This window comes from Sinocyclocheilus anshuiensis, unplaced genomic scaffold (genome assembly GCF_001515605.1).
Source record: "Sinocyclocheilus anshuiensis isolate Anshui unplaced genomic scaffold, SAMN03320099.WGS_v1.1 scaffold457, whole genome shotgun sequence".
In the NCBI taxonomy this organism is placed as follows: Eukaryota; Metazoa; Chordata; class Actinopteri; order Cypriniformes; family Cyprinidae; genus Sinocyclocheilus; species Sinocyclocheilus anshuiensis.
Genome location: NW_015537939.1, coordinates 742,732 through 760,762, shown reverse-complemented (window position 1 = coordinate 760,762; position 18,031 = coordinate 742,732). Strand labels below are relative to the sequence as shown.

At 38.8% G+C, this 18,031-nt stretch overlaps 1 protein-coding gene across 1 annotated transcript in view; it reads right to left on the bottom strand.

Annotated features, from left to right (window-relative positions):
• Positions 1 to 17,607, bottom strand: part of LOC107662559 (probable voltage-dependent N-type calcium channel subunit alpha-1B) — a 65,080-nt gene extending 47,473 nt beyond the window's left edge. The window contains exons 1-4 of the mRNA XM_016452625.1: positions 17,472 to 17,607; positions 16,868 to 17,122; positions 14,361 to 14,466; positions 8,100 to 8,239 (exon numbers count right to left, since the gene is read on the bottom strand). Of these exons, the coding sequence (XP_016308111.1) occupies positions 8,100 to 8,239; positions 14,361 to 14,466; positions 16,868 to 17,121 (500 nt within the window). The 5' untranslated portion in view covers position 17,122; positions 17,472 to 17,607. The remainder of the gene's footprint in view (positions 1 to 8,099; positions 8,240 to 14,360; positions 14,467 to 16,867; positions 17,123 to 17,471) is intronic.
• Positions 17,608 to 18,031: the final 424 nt, after the last annotated feature.

Below are 18,031 nucleotides of genomic sequence, written 5' to 3'. Positions count from 1 at the left end.
TAATGTGTTTTTTTAACCTTAAACCGCATAAACACATTTCATTACACCAAATACACAAAACAATGTTCTTTTTAGCAGCATCATATGACCCCTTTAAGTAAAGCCCTTTGAGGAAAAACAAACACCTGGAGGAGAACTGCAAATATACTGAAAGCAGAGAGGAGAAACTGTGAGATTACAACACAAATGTGACCCTGGACCACAAAACCAGTCATAAGTAGCACGGGTATATTTGTAGCAATAGCCAAAAATAAACTGCATGGGTCAAAATTATCGATTTTTCTTTTATGCCAAAAATCATTAGGATATTACGTAAAGATTATGTTCCATGAAGGTATTTTGTAAATTTCCTACCGTAAATTTTTGATTAGTAATATGCATTGAACTTCATTTGGGCAACTTTAAAGGCGATTTTCACAATATTTTGATTTTGTGCAACCTCAGATTCCAGATTTTCAAATAGTTGTATCTCAGCCAAATAATATCCTATCCTAACAAATCATACATCAATGGCTTATTTATTCAGCTTTCAGATGATACATAAATCTCAATTTAAAAAAATTGACCCTTATGACTGGTTTTGTGGTCCAGGGTCACAAACAGTTTTCAAGTGAAGCCGAATCCCTTCTGCACCCTGCTGTAGAGAGGCAGAGAAAAGGAACATGCACCAGGCCTGCAGCCACCCGCCATATCAAATGCCAGTCAACTCAAAACCGCCTTTCTCATGGCCTGGGAGCACTGGGTTTCCGAAAACGAAACGTGTCAATGAATATCACAGGAAAACATTACTGTACTTTTCTTTTTATTAAATGTTGCCACACTTTTCACTGTTGTTTTCACTAAGAGGAACTTTACTGTGCTCTTTCTGCTGAGTGTCATAACGGTCTGGATTCACAGTTGGAAACACGGCTGGCATCAGGCAAGAGAGATATGAAGCATAGCGATGTTAAAAGAACACAACAGTTGAGAAGTACATTCAAAGAGAGCAGAAACAAAATACAGAGAGAGAGAGAGAGAGAAACATTCCCCTAGGGCTTCACTTGATAGAGGAACGGCTGGGACAAGCTGCTACCTTACTGCAAAAGTTTGAAAATTCACACTGTGCATCACTGATCAACACACAGTGAGGAAACCAAAAATATGGGGTCATACAACTAGAAAAGCAAAGTTTGTCAAGACATATGTTGGCTAGACAAAGCCTTACTCGTAGGTTTAGGGGGGGAAAGTTCAAAGGACTTGAAAATTGAACATTTGAAGGTCTTAAGGAATGAGAAAACAATAGAATGACAGACAGAATGATAGATAGAAAGATAGATAGAACAAAAGATAGATAGATAAGATAGATATAGATAGATAAGATAGATAGATAGAGCGATAGAACAATAGAGCGATAGAACGATCGATAGAACAATAAATTGATAGATCAATCGATAGAGCGATAGATAGAACGATAGAAATAACGATAGATAGAACGATAGATAGATAGAACGAAAGATAGAACGATAGATAGAACGATAGAACGATAGATAGATAGATAGATAGACAGAATTACAAATTGACATGATTGAACAACAGACAGAACGATAGAGTGATTGATAGAATGTCAGACAGAATGATATGATATTGACAGTATGACAGAACAACAGACAAAATAATGCAATGCTAGACTGAACAACACAGAGGAAGACATGATGACAAGAACGACAGGAATGGTAGAACTACCAATAGAACAAACAAAAACGATAGAATGATAGACTGGATGTCAGACAGATTGACAGCTAGATAGTATATACCTTTGGCACTACGATTCATTGTTTTTGTTTTTTTGTTTTTTCAATCTCTTTAAAGACAAAAACACTGACTTCGTTATGAGTGAAACATCTTTAAAACACATACACAAGCATTTTAATAACCTTCAAAGTGTGAGCAGGACCTGCTGTTGTCTGTCTGCGCAACAAGAGACACTGGCACACGTTCAAATGGTACTCCATTATGAATCTCTTTGACTCCGGCACAAACAAAGCAAGGCCAGGTCCCTACCACTTTGAAGCCACTCATTGTCTCGCTGCATCCAAAACACATGAAAGACAGCAGAATTGAACACGACTCTTTGAAGTCAGCACTTTGTGTTCCTGGATAAGCGGCCTCAGCCCTGATCGGAGTCCTGAATATTCTGAGTGGGATGAAGAACCAAAAACAAGCACAGACTATGCCATCAATGCCCGCTCAGCCTCAACCTGCAGGGAAGAGTTGACGTCAACACGGACAGATGTGAGACAGACAGAGATAACATGGAAACATCCTCTCTACCAGGCCCTGGAGCTGTAAAACAAGCTAATTAAAGAAGCCAAACAATAATCGTTAAGGCAAAGGTAGCTAATAGTACTAGCGCGCCGCTCGAGCCTTGGGTGCTGTCAGGACGATTAATGGCATTTTTAAATGACTTCCACATAGACATCACAGCGGTGTTAAAGGTCAGATGAGGTCAACCGCAGCTTTAGTTGTTACTTACTGGCTGAATGTTCAACCGCCTGTGACCACAGAAAGGGGGAGGTGGGCTTGTAACCATGGTAACAAGCTGAGGCAAATCATCCACTGTAGATACTTGAGTACCAGGTTTCTGAACTGAACTAGAGAGGAACCTATTTGACCCGAGGGTTCGTTTGGATTGGCTCAAATTAACTTGTGTTGACCAATGAGGATTTTGCCATAGGCGTAACATTCCATCAAGCGTAACATTCTGCCCATTCAGAGCAAGGTAAATCAAAGTGCTAACACACATACCAATAGAAAGTGTAATGCTGTAAAGATGTAATGCTATTTTATTTTTCTCAATCTCTTTCTCATGATATTGCATTGATTATTTTTATTTTTATTTTGCATGCATATCTTTTCCTATGGTTTAAGTACTGAATTTGTCTAAATGAGTGCAAAAAGAGATAGAAATTTTATATAGCTGGGAATTTATGATGTTTGCCTCAGTTTAAATCACAGTTCAATTACATTATTGTGATAATACATTGTATCAAATTGATGTACATTGATAATACATAAATTATATATAAAATAATTGCAATACAAAGCCCTAATTTGGGGGCTTTCTGCCACTATTATTGACAAAGAAAGTAGAGAAAAGACAGGAAATTAGTGAGAAATGGGATCAGGAGGTATCACTGGATTGATTCAAACCTGTATGACCCATATGAGCAACAAAATGCTACACTTAAGCACTAATGCTTCTAATGCTAGTGTCAGACTTTTGTACCTGTTTTGCCCCCGTAGTCCTTCCTGTGTCTCCTTATTTGGTTATGTTCCTGTCCTCGTTTAGTTTGATTATGTTCCATTGATGTCACCTGTGTTCCCCTGATTGCCCTGTGTTTATAAGTCCTAGTCTGTGCAGTTAGTGTTTGTCGGGTCTACCAGTGATGTACGTGTGTCTACCTCCTGTTCCCTATGTTGGATTTATCCCGTTTTGGATTAATAAAGACTCTTTCGATTATCCACGGCTCTGTGTTCCTTCCGGCAGCGTAACGTGACAGCTAGGGCCATTATTACATAGGAATCCTGTGAATCAGTTGTAAAAAGGTGACCAAATTTCAAAATAAATAATATTCATGCATTTCACCTATATAAAATAAAAGCAAAGCAAAAACTAAACTAAACTAAACAAAACTAAAACATGAAACAAAACTAAAACACAAAACAAAACTAAAAGAGAAGAAAGCAAAAACAAAAAACAAAACAAAAAACAAAATTAAACAAAAAACAAAACCGATCTACATCACAACTACAAATACTCTGCTGTTTATTTCCGTCAGAAGACTACTCTATCTTCATCTTCCTCCCTTGTCTGCTTTTCTCGCTTTGTTCCTGCTGGACATTGTACTATTGATCTGAACCTCAGAGTGGGGAGGGGAGGAGATTTATTCTCCTATTAGAGGCTTTTGCTATGTGATGGCTGTAGATTAAAGGTCTGCTGCTGCCCAGAGCAACACTGTTACACCGACCTATTCATTAAACAACTGAATATTAAGTTAAGTCAGGGTTAGGCCAGCTCGGGCTGACACTTACTGAGAAATGGAGCGGAGAGGAGAGAAAAGGCATGGGCAAAAATCACATCCCTTATTCTTCTGATGTGGAAACCACTGCACACACCCATGCACCCATATATATGCACTCTAGTGTCAAATAACTGATATTACTTGATCTAGAAAATCAATAGTGTGCTGTATTATATGATCTCTGTGTCTGTCAAATTCACAGCAAGCTCTGAAACATTGTGCTTATTCCAAACCTAATGAAGCAACTCTGTAATTCAGCACGCTCCATGTCTCAGCTCAAACCTGCCTCTACGGACAGGAAGGTAACTAACTTGACCAGATTCAATATCAGGATGTATTACTAAAAGAAATTGGAGAAATATTGATGACTTACTTTGCACTACACAGATTTTTGTCCAAACAAATGCTCTCCGGAACGACGGACAAGCCCTTTAACAAAACACAAAATACACAAAAGTCTCAAGTTCAAATACCAAAGAAATGTAATTCACTAAGAACCCGAGCACATTCACAATTGTATGTCAGTTGTAGTGAAATTGACAGACGTGGCCTTTCAATATCTCTGGCGTCTGCATTTTTCCCATTTGTCCAAACTGGCTCATTTTTAACTAAGCTCAGGAAATGTCTCTCTTTTTAAAAAGCTTTTTACAGACACTTACGGTGATGTCCTCTCCATCACTTCTGCCAAGGCAGCGTCTCATGGCTCTGTATGTCGCCCATTAAAAATATCATCCATACAGTGATGACTGTGTTTCCAGTAGGAGCTAAACAATCATTTAGTATGAAACTAAATCAAAGACTGCAAAGACACTCCACTGAGATTTCACCTTTTCAGCCAAGATAATAAAGGAATACAAATTATTTGAGGAAACCCAAAATGTTTTTTCTCTTTCTATGAGTGTATAAGTATATCTATAATATTTAATTTGTTTTTAGATTATAGGTAGATCAGCACCATTAGGGCATTTTGCGGCACAAATGCCTACTAACAACAAACAATACAGTGGCTTCTAGCAATAAAAACCACTGTCAGTGTGAACGTGGCTTTACAGCTAATGGTGTTGGAGCTGGAGTTAAATCTGCAGTGTCTCACAGGAATCGGATCAGAGCAGCAGTGGGCAGCAGACGTGGACGATCACAGTTGAAAAATATAAAAGAACAGAGCATGCCATTGTCTCAAGGCCTAACCGGGTTGCCTGAGGACAGCATGGGCCAGACTGCTGTTTTCGAGGTAACAGTGGCCAATGGTAATAACAGCACAATGTCTGGGTATGGGAATGGCGATGCCATTTAAAAAATAATCTTGTTTTGCTAATCTGCATAAAACAATGACTGTTAGACCAAGCAAAAGCCTCTGCCAACTGTTCGTAATGCCTGTGGATATTACAAACATGCCAAAAAAGAGGTAGGGCTGCACGCTTAATCGAAAAACCAAAATCACAAAGGCTGCAATTTAATAAAATAAATATTTGTGCTGTGTGTTTTAGAGTGATTATTATCTAACATCTTTGCATATTAAAAGGAGCATTACATGTGGAACTCTTTCAAAAACTTACTGCATTTTTACTACAACAGTCACCACTTTGTGAGAAAGAATGTCTGTGCATGAGCCCTTAGTGGTAAATCCTAATTTGGCTAGGGCCCAGTCAGCAAATCAGTACTGGACAAACACCTCATTAATATTCATAAGCCAGTCTGATAAGGTTTAAATGCATCTCACACAGTTTCAGATCTCCAACTAAAATCTTGATCCCCAAAACCCATCTATATCCATTCTATGCTGCTCTCTTCATCATCTTTCTTTTAAAATGATCACAGTCTGTCATACTCCTCCTAACTCCGTCCGCTTTTAATCCCTGCCCATCTCTGATTTATCTGTCAAGACCATTTTCAGAATGGCCATTATCTGCTCCATAAATCCACAGTCTCTGAAAGTGTAATTGGAAGCTTGACAAACATAAACTGTGGACTGAAATGGACCACAATATAAAGAGCAGGTGTTGGGAGTTCAGACACCTGGAGATAAACAATGCAATTGCACTAGTTACAAATCTGACAGAAAAACATGGTCCCTTTTAAAGGGATAGATACCAAAATGAAATTTTCATGCATAAAGACTCTTCAAAAAAATTATTTTTGTGTGTTCCTTGCAAAAAAAAAATACAAATAATTGTAACAACATGGAGGTGAAATATTCACAGCCTGAGAGCAGCTTACATATAAAAATGTTGCTACAAGCATTTTTACATAGTGTCAGTCACTGAGTATTACACATGAGATGAGAACTGCCAATCGTCTCTGTGAAATTAATTTGCCACATTTAAATGTGTGCCTATCTTCCAAGTCTATTACTATTAAGTAGAGACTTTTTACATTTAATTTGCTCTACTTCATCATCTTGGGCAGCACTTAGATAGCAGCTCTGCATTGGTGATCCAGACAGCAGGAGAGAGATTGCACCTCAGCAGTGCACTGGCTCATAGCACAGTTTCACACAGGTATGCAAGTTAAAAATTTCCCTCTTGCCTTCTGAAGCACCTATAAACACTGAACCATGAATATTTTACCACTTAAAAACTGAATGATAAGTGAGCAAGTAAAACTGAGCAACTTTTTCTTGCTGCATTTCATCACAAAAATCCCCTGAATTTTATTCACTAACCAATAGCAATCCAGCTTATCCAGACAATGTACTGAAACAGCACAAATACTCCATATAAATTTGGGCTCATTATAAGCTTGCACCTTATTTTCAAAACTTAGCACTGTGTGCCCAGTGCTATTAGCATTAAACTCTTACCAAAACAGAAATTAGGTAAAACCCAAACCTGCATTAAATCCATTATTGAATGCAGTATTACTTTCAATATCATAAACAGTGGTAATTATCTGGGGCATTCACAAAAAAAAGCCTCCAGTGCATTACAAAAGTTAAATAAGAAAATGGCAAATATGAACCCAAGTTGACACTACCGTACAGTTTGTTGTAAGATTTTCAAAAAGTCTGTTATGCTCCCCAAGGTTGCACTGATTTGATAAAAAATACAGTAAAACAGTAATATTGTGAAATATTACAATTTAAAATAACAAAATGTAACATTTAAAATATTATTTTAATATATTTAACAATGTAATTTATTAATGTGATGACAAAGCTGAATTCATAGCAGCTATTACTCTAGTCTTCAGTGTCACGCAATCCTTCAGAAATCATTCTAATTTTTCTGATTTAGTGCTCATGAAACCTTCATTATTAATATCAATTTGGACATGTAGACAATGGTCTAAAACAAAAGAAAAAATAGAGCTTTCTCTGTTTCACTATTGGGAAAAAAAGAGAAAAGCAGTTAAGTTCACCTGTACTAGAAATCACTGCTGATTAGAAAAACTCAGAAGAACTCTGTAATTCTGCAATAACAGGAAATTTCAGACTTTACTCAACAGCAAAACCCTTATTTGGACAGGACTAGTTTTCCCTGAACAGGTCAGATAAATTTGTGTTTCACAGACCAACTTTTAATCCTGTCACACAACCTCGGTAAAAATGATACCTCTAGGTAAAATAACAGTTAAAATACTGTTGGCATCCCATCTGATGTATCGATAATGAAATCCTCCCATTAATTATACACATAAGGTTTTAATTGTCTCACATATATACTTAATGTTTCAGGATGACCTTCTATAATACCCACATCCAAACAGACAATCCTATTCCCACCTAAAAAAAAAACTACAGACAATTGCAAACAGCGTATGAAATCTGAGGCATGTCACTCAAACATCATTTGGAAAAGGAATCCTGCACAAATAGTGCTAGAGCTCCAATATCTGAAAACTCTCAACTTTTTTTTTTAGGAGTACAAGATCGGCCAGAGGGCAATGTTTACACAGATACAGAAGGGGACCAGACTACAACACTTTGTAAGAGGCACTTTCACAAAGACACAAATCCGATCCCTTACTTTCCTGAAGACATAGAACACACACATATACATCAATTTGAAACTGTTTCTCCCTCCACAGCCATGGACTCACCCTGTCAGAACGACCACAAAGTCCATTACGTTCCAGCCGTTGCGTAGGTAAGAGCCTTTGTGAAACACAAAGCCCAAGGCGATGATCTTAATGCCGGCCTCGAAACAGAATATTCCGATAAAGTAGGGCTCTGTGTCGTCCTGCAGGAAGAGAGAGCAAAAAGAAGGATAACTTGTTTTTGTGCGTTTGAAAGAAGAGAGCGCCTATTGATGCATGGAAGAAAGACAGAAAGCAGAATAGCGAATATAGGTTGAAGCTTTTCGCTTTTTTGCACAACACACATAGAATAGGTCAAGATGCATGGATTTGCGCTGTGATGGGGAAGGCAGAGATCTGACATGATGTAAAATCACGCTCTATGTGATTGAAAAGATGTTATTATTAAGCAGACTATCATTATATTATATATTTTCCCCCCAATAATAATATATTTAAAAATTATTCAGATGCTGTTAGTACCAGAACATTACATCTCAGAGGAAAAAAAGTCTCAAAATTCTGAAACCAAGTGAAACTGGAAAAAAATACCAAGTATGTGTCATGGAATCTGTTAGATGAATGTACTTAAAGAGATTCAGTCCTGGCTACAGCATGTCACATTGCTTTTGAACTCATTCCCATTAATGTCACCAGAGCCCTACGGCTCTACAGGCACTTACACCAGACTAACCTCTCCAGTGCTCTGCTCTCAGAAATCCCTCCCACTTTATGAGTGCAATTATCAACCCCACTTGCAAATAAGTCTTCGTATAGCCCTTTTTTGATGGAAACCTTGCCCTAGCAATATAATTCTTTACGACAGCCTTCAATAACAACAGCATGATGCCGTTTTATGATTATAGCTTGGTACAGCAAGGAAAACACTGCAGTGTTAAAGTTCTCTACTTATCTGTAAAAATAACTGTGCCTTCAGTAATGCATTACATAATATTTCATTATCAAACACAAAAATAATTAAACCAACAAAAACTACATTTGTGTTGAACACTCCCTTAAGGTGCCCAAAGTGAAATCACACTCTATTGGTGTATATTTTCTCAATAATAGTTTAATTATCGCTGTGGTGCTAGACAGCACCTGTCGTGTTGTCTCTATGAAATCACTTCGCAAAAATGTGCTCGCGGGAGCAGATGTGAGGCTGTGCGTAACGGATGATTTATGGGAGCGGAGAAATGAGTGAGCGCGGCGGCAGACAGCATATTTCAATCTATTATGTATAGATCCATAGAGTTTATTAATAATGATCATCCTGTCTGTAGTGTTTGGGTATCAGGGGCCCGGTTTAGCTCTGCAACAGGTAGGGAATTGGTTGCATCATAGTGTTAACCAGACAAGCTGTTGATGAATTTGACAGGTTGAGGTTGAACCCTTGCTACAGGGAACAATGAAAATTGCAATAACTCTTCAGTTAAGGACTGTCTCTGTGTTAGGGATGGGGAGTCGACTCCAAAAGAGTCGATTCCTCGACTCTGAATAGCTCTAGAGTCGGAGTCGACTCCATCACTGGAATCGACTCTCGTTGTACGTCGACTCCGAAATCGCTGATGTCTTCACTGATTCTCAAATATGCCTGGTAGTTGAGTGCAGTACATCAGCAAAGAGTAAACGAAATTAAGCGTTTTGCAGTAAATAACCGTTTGCGGTGCAGTCCGTGTGCAGTGCAGAAGCAGCACGGGCTCATTTTGCTGTCACATGTTTATAGTGAGCTATGATCTGCAGCTGTTTACCACCATTATTTTGATTTCAATTACGAACGTTACAATTTTTTTTTTTTTTTATAATCTTTTTACACAGTAATACAATCGTTCAAAGACATACTCACGTTGAAGCGCAATATATTAAAATAAATTCTGTATAGATTTATATGTTATTAAGATGCTTAAGCAAGTGGCAAACGTAAACAGCCTGCAGTCTACTTTTCTTACATTAAAGGGGTCATATGATGTTGCTAAAAAGAACATTATTTTGTGTATTTGGTGAAATGAAATGTGTTTATGCGGTTTAAGGTTAAAAACACATTATTTTCCACATACTGTACATTATTGTTTCTCCTCTATGCCCCGCCTTTCTGAAACATGTGGATTTTTACAAAGCTCATCGGTCTGAAAAGCGCCATACTGTGATGCCCTGTCCGGCCAGAGCGACGGTTCAAAAACATTAAAACCCATTATAAACGAGACATTTGCTGCATCCAGTGGTGACATAATTACTGATTATAATGACTTATACTGTCTTTTTACGCGTTGCGCTGCGTATGGCGCCGCGTAAACATAAAACCATGTCTGCATTTGTGATCGGAGAAATGGCAAACAACAACCGCTACTCTACACTGCTCAAAACTCGCGTTTGAAACATCAGTGGCAAATTCTTTAAATATAAAAAACGTACTTATAGTCTTTGAGTCAGAACAGCCAGCTTTGTAGTCTACTCTACCAGGATCAGGAAACAGTCCTCCATAAAATGCGCTGGACACATCTGAATATTTGGGTTGAACTGTTCTGGAACAGTGTTGTAAATACAACTTAACCACTGATTTCTAGTTGTGTCCTCTTTTGGAAGGCCAAACAAAGTAGTTTCGCTTTCACAACGAAACACACGGCAGGCTAGAGTGAGTGGAGGCCAGCTTGTGAACGGCGCAGCCGGTGGATTCGACGAAGGAGCGTCCGGCGGGCTTGCGGCAACCACATGTGACGACCCCGGGCTGGACTCCGCTTCGTCCATGGTGAAAGCCGATCCGGCGATCCACAGCGCTAAGTCGATGTATTACCTCAGCGACCAGCACCGATCAGCTCCAGGCATGACAAAGCGGATATCGTCCTCTTTTGGAAGGCCAAACAAAGTAGTTTCGCTTTCACAATGAAACACACAGCGCCTTCACGACATGGCGGCGGCGGCGACAACAATACTACAGCGAGAATAAAAGTTATGCCGCCTTTCTTTGCGTGAACATTTGGGCAGCGTTATACAAATCTTCCCACATCGTGACGTAGACATGTGGGGGCGTGTTAGAACATGGCGTTTTAGGTAGGCATGGCTGACTCTTAACTTTTATAAAGAATATCTCTTTGGATTTGAGACTTTAGTCTTTGCAACTTTACAGATCTTCTTTATGCACCAAGAGCTTGTAACACTCCAAAGAGAAATGAAAAACTGAAATCGCATCATATGACCCCTTTAAAAGGTAGTAGGCTATCACAAACAATTTAAATTAAAACTTACCATTGACAGAAACAGCCGTATCGTGCATTTTCTTTTGCATCTTTATTACAATCCTGCTGGTCATAAAGAACTTTGTTTTTCTAACTCCACGAGTGCCATCTGTTGCCATTTTTATACTTTTTCCTTGCTTTACCCCTATAGCTAAAAAGCAGTGTTAAAAAAATAAACTTTAGGCCTACTTAGTTGCATTTATAGTGTATTTAATACATTTTGTATCAATCCATGTTTATTTTTACCGTAAGCAATGCGCTGTCACGTTAATTCAACATGTGCAGCACAGCGAAAATAGACTCGGATGCGGAATCTCTTCGTAAATGATTACTGCGATGATAAACAAACAAGAATAAACAAATCAATATGTTTATATTCTTATGTATTTTTGAATGTATTGCATTTATTTTTAATATCAATGCTGCTTAAGACATACAGCGCCATCCCCTGACCATTATAATGTGACGAATTCATTAAAGACCACCTTATTAATCCTGATATAATATTCCACCACGGCTTTTCCCCCTCAGTTTTCCCTCTGTAAAATTAGGTGTCGGCAACAGCTAACAACATTGGTGATAGCTCATTTAAAGGTAGTGTCACCACCACTAAATTGGACTAATTTGGACAGTCACGCTAAATGGAGTCGAGGAGTCGATTCCATCAGTCGGGAGTCGGAGTCGACTCAGAAAAACTTGGAATCGAACACCCCTACTCTGTCTCAAATCACACACAGGTCCTTAAAGGGGTCATATGATGCGATTTCAATTTTTCCTTTCTCTTTGGAGTGTTACAAGCTCTTGGTGCATAAAGAAGATCTGTAAAGTGGCAAAGACTAAAGTCTCAAATCCAAAGAGATATACTGTAAGTACGTTTTCATATTTAAAGGATTTGCCACTGATGATTCAAATGCGAGTTTTGAGCGGTGTAGAGTAGGGCTTGTTGTTTGTCATTTCTCCGATCACAAATGCTGACATGGTTTTATGTTTATGCGGCGCGATGCAACGCAACGCGTAAAAAGATGGAATAAGTCAATATAATCCATAAATATGTCCCCACTGGATGCAATGAATGCCTCGTTTATAATGGGTTTTAATGTTTTTGAATCATTGCTCCGGCCTGACAGGGCATCATCACAATATGGTAAGGGGCGTAACATTTCAGTCACACGCTTGAGGTATTCGGCCAATCATAATGCACTGGATAGCTGGCCAATCACAGCACACCTTGCTTTTCAGACCGATGAGCTTTGTAAAAATCGACGCGTTTCAGAAAGGCGGGGCATAGAGGAGAAACAATAATGTACAGTATATGGAAAATAATGTTTTTTGAACCTTAAACCGCATAAACACATTTCATTACACCAAATACACAAAATAATCTTTTTAGCAACATCATATGACCCCTTTAAAAGAACAGTTCACCCCAGTATGAATATTCTGTCCTTATTTATTCACCCTTGTAATGTTATTTCAAACCCATATAACTTCCTCACATGGAAATGTGTAAAAATTTCCATGCTGCTCTTTTCCACAGAATTGTTGTGGAAAAACACCTAGAAAGCGGTGATTCATATGCTTTGTGGCCTATATTCCAGGTTTTCTTATGTAATATGCTTTATGGGAAGAACAGACCAAATTTAAGTGAGAATCATCCCCTTCAATGTCATTCCACATATTCTTTTTTTTTTTTTTATATTCCACACACATATGTGCATGTATACATATTTGTATATGAGTTTAGCAAGATTTTTATTTATTTTTTTTTTTTTTAGAAATTAATATTTTTATTCAGAAAGGATGCATTGAACTCATTAAAATGACAGTAAAGACTTTTATATTGATTTCTATTTCAAATAAATGTAGTTTCCCACAAATATTAAGCAGCACAACCATTTTTAACATTGATAATAATAAATGTTTCAAATAAGCATTATTTATTTAGTTAGTTAGTTAGTTAGTTAGAAGGTGAAGGGTGGTCAGTGCCAATAGCCTCGATATATAGCATCGTTGCGCTTCGGACGTCCCAAGTTCAAGTCCCAGCTCAAGGACCTTTCCCAATCCCACCCCCCTCTCTCTCCCAATTTGCTTCCTGTCTAATTACTGTCCTATCATAATAAAGCAAAAATGGCAAAAATAAATCTTAAAAAAGGTGAAGGGTGAAATAAATTTGTCAGGGAAAAAAATAAAAAATAATAAATTCATCATGAAAAAACGCATCATAAACATACTTTTTGTGTTCCATAACCCATAAACCCTGTAAAACTACACAACAAGAATGGAAAGTTGTATTTTTAGCATCAGGGAGTTGTTTTCGAGAGGACCCCATTGACCTTATAGGCACATGCTGTTTTCCTTTCTGTGATTGCAGCGCTCCTCCAGGGAGTGTGGAATCCAACATCACCTCCTGCATATTCAGCTTCACAAAGAGACCATTACCGCCTTAAGCCGCCAACATGTCCGGTTCCTAGTTTAATTGTGCAACAGCACACTTTGAAGCCGCTTCCTTATATCATTTTGACTCAACAGGCACAACTGCCACTGCAAGCGGGGGAATAAGAGCAAGGCAGTGGATCAAAGCTTGCTCTGCATGGGTTAAGGTCGGATCATGGAGAAGCAGCGTTATGCACACATTCATCAATGGTTCCCAGCAGGCAGGGTTTTAATGAGACAGAGACGTGGCTCCTGTGTGGACTGCTTGGGTGGTTCTCAGTGGCCCTGGATGGGAGCTCTGAGAGTGGGATAACAGCCTGCGCTCCAACGGGCTCACCGATCACCCACGCCAACCAGTGCAAGACCGCTAAAATGATCAATCAATATACTCCAGCGGGGATCTCGGGTGTGTGGGCGGAAAGAAAAGCAAGCCAAATACACAGTTATCTCTCACTTGCTCTGCTTTTCACAGAATGCATTGTCATTGCTGGTTCTCTCTCCTGAGAGATATGGTTGCAGTCTTATTCAGTCAAAAATTAATAATCTGATATGTGATAGACATGTGAAACCTTAATAATCAAGAGTGAATGACGAGAAAACATAGAATTCTGATGCTCACCAGGCGTTCAGACATGGGGGTCTTGTCCATGGCGGGGAGATGCTGTTCGAGGGCCAGTACGATGCAGTTGGCGATGATGGTAGTGAGGATCAGGTACTCAAATGGAGTGGAAGAGTCAAGGAAAAACACCGGAATAACAATACAAACAACAAACATAATTTCAAAAACATTCTGAAGAGGAAGACTGTGCAAAAAAAAGTGCATGACATATCAATAGCCCAATGTAAATTTGACCGGAATTGTGCTGATACGTGCTTTAAAATACTGGCTTAAAGGGACAGAGCACCAAAAAAGATCATTATTCACCCTAATGTCATTCCAAACCTGACATTTTAAAAAATATTTTAGTGTTTTTATTCCATGCAACGATAGCGTGCTGCAGTCATGACGTCAAAACCCACAATAATTTACCGTGGGTTTCCTAAAATAGGGTTTTTCAATTCATAAATAAAGTAAGGTCTGTGGTAAACATAACCTGACGATACTTGAACATTTTATTGTACACTGTAAACTGCACACACTCACATCCCAAGCGTTTTTATGTAATTAGTTATATATTTTTAAAAATTCACATTTTTTTAAAACAAACATACATTTTTAAAAACTTAACTTCGTTTTCAGTATGGATTGTGCAATTTACATTGTAGAGCAAAACATTCAAGTATCGTCAATTTATATATCAGACCTGGTTTTACTCATGAACTGAAAAAACCCCATTATAAAAACCCATCTGAAAATTTCGAGGGAACCCATGGCAAATTAGTCTTTCCAGTTTTGACATCATATCAGCATCACTCTATGGGGTCATACAGTATGTTGTTCGTCGACTTTCTAAATATCATCTTTTGTGCAATATCAGCTTTTAGTTGCTCATCAAACCAACTAGCAGTAATGCTGACTGCATTTACACCACCTCACTCTATGCTGGAAATAACATGCAGAGGTCTGGGCATAAAAGTGAGACATGCTCTCCAGACTGGAACATTGCAGTGCAGAGATCATGATTACCCATTAGACTGGCACGATGCTTTCTCTCTCAGCACAGCCATTTGTGCAACCTTATTGCATCTGTGAAATGTTTGTGTAAGCCCACCAATATTGTCATTATTAAAATCTTTTTCATCCTTTTTAAAGGAAACACTGAAAGGCTGCTAACATCTTTATAGATGGTCAGCCATTATAGTGCATTCTTAGGACAGGATCCATTTTTCCAATTTCATTTTCCATGCCTGTTCCCTACAGCTATAGGTCTTTATGCAATCGCTATTCATGGAGGCAACGAATTGGAAAGGAAAGGTCCAATGGCCACTTCAATCACATTCTTGTCACCCCCTTGAGGGATCTCCACATGCTATAGAAACCTAATTCTATGAATGCCTGAATTCCATAAAGATGCATTTTAAATGGACTGTACAACAAACTAGACGAAATTATCAAAAATAAAGGCTGCACAGTGCTTTAAAATTCTAGTAAATGTTGGTAACTGAAACATCATTGGTGAGATTTCAGGACCCTGGAGAGCGCTACAGCTTTTCACAACCATTGTGTTATAAAATGAAAAATTACCTGGGTTCATACATTCGTTCTTGAAGAACCATTTGCTAATGAATATACTAATGGTGAATATGCTAATAAACTAAAAAAAAATTTGCAGAACTGTTATTATTATTATTATTACTACTACTACCCCACTAGTAATAGTAGGCTAACGTTAGTTAGTAGTGAAGGCAACTGTTTTACATTGCCATTACTGCTGCCGCCAAAACATTTCGAAAACAACGTAACCGTTAGTATTTGCCCATTTATAAGGCCAATAACACTGGAAAAATACAACACACGACCTGCAACTGCTTGTCAGTCTTTGTAAACGTACAACCGCTCTGAAACACAGCAAACACAGTAGTGAATCTTCATCGTTTGACGTTTTAACCGGTTAGATACTGAAACTAACAGCGCTTGAAAGTTTCTGTGACTAAACAAAATACATGAATATTCAATGAGGAAGCGCTGTGCCAATTTATGATTGGTTGTCTGTTGCTAATCAATTAGCCGTAACGTTCTTACGCCGCTTGTTTCACACTGTGTACATACATTTGGCGGTGCCAAACCCCTTTTAAAACGTTGCTTACCCGATGGTTAAAACTAGTCTGTAAGCCAGGTTTAAAAAAGAAGAAGAAAAAACCTTAGCCCAGGGTTAAGTGCAGTATGAAAAGCCCTATCGAGCGCTTGACTTTCCCACTTTTGAATTAGAAAATAAAAGGCTACACCCTGCCAACAGCCACCCTGACACGACCACCAGCTGCCAAATGCCTTAAAGTGCGTGAACAGGTGAAAACAAAAGGCATTTCAGTGTCAATCACCATTTCGGCACGCAACAGTTCATTTGACATAGCCAGATCTAAAAGCGTGTATTTATATGCTTTCTAAACAAGAATGAGATCATATGTAGAAGTGGAGATGCCATGAATCTATATCCATTTTGCATAAATCTTGAGGATTAAGGATATGGCCATTCGGTTATTCTTTTGGCGTATTTTCTGAAGACATTGTCCTCACTGAAGATGAACAAAGAGCGGTTGACAGTGAAGCAGTTCTGTTTGGTTTGTTTAGGATTATATAAAGCCATTGTCCTGGCTCTCTGAGCCATCGACTGTTTGTACATTCTTTGACCGCCCGAGGGACCTCCTGCCCGGGCTCCCCCTCTCCCGGCGCCCGCTGGACCTCCATAGCGGGTGGGCAGATCGTCTCCAAAGCGAGCCATCCTAGAGATGCAGATATCCAACAGGTAAAATCCAAACTGGCATTAAACAGATGATGAAGAGTGCACATTACAGTACAGACATCTGTTACCACTTAAGAGTCCCCATCAGTCTATGTGAAGTGAAATAAAAATATAAAAGTCCCTTTTAACCAGCTCCCCGTGCGCCCTCGCCTCACTCCATTGCTCAGACAATTGCACAAAATAGAAACTTGTCATAGAAATGTCATTCCCGTTGAGTGCATTTCAAACAAAGGAAAATGTGTAACCATCCAATTCGTGCCACATCCATCCAACAACACAACCTGATCCAGCTGACAGGTCACGAAACCAAAATGTGCACCATCACTTACGCATCACGCTAGACGGAAAAAGCGAGTTGGTGGAATCAAAAGCGCGAATTAAGGTATTCCATATACACGCGCAAACGCTTGTTCTCTTTAGCAATGATTTGCTTTCCGCTTCCACACAACAATTGCACTTGGAGACGCGCACGGTACGAATGGTGCCAAATGAGTGGACGCTGGTGCTCGAGACTCTCACACGTGACGCAAACGGCCCTATAGGCAGGACCACCTGCTGGAGAGCACGTGAGGGGGAGGGTGTCTTAATTGATCATCAATGAATGATATTTATTTAAAACTGTTTGTCGTGTTGTTTGAATAGCGTCCATTTGACTAGAATGAAGTAAAAGCGCCAAGCAAAAGCTCTTCATTGTTACTAAATTTGAATCCTAAAAGATTTTTTGAATTGTTTACAATAGCACATAAAAAGCTACAATAAGTGGCATCATTACACAAAAGCATAAGCGATTTGTTGGTTGCCTATTGTTGTCAGTCAGTAAATTATCAAGCTGCATTGTGTGCCTTTGTTTAGTTATTGTAATGCATAATATTCTCGGTCGCATATACAC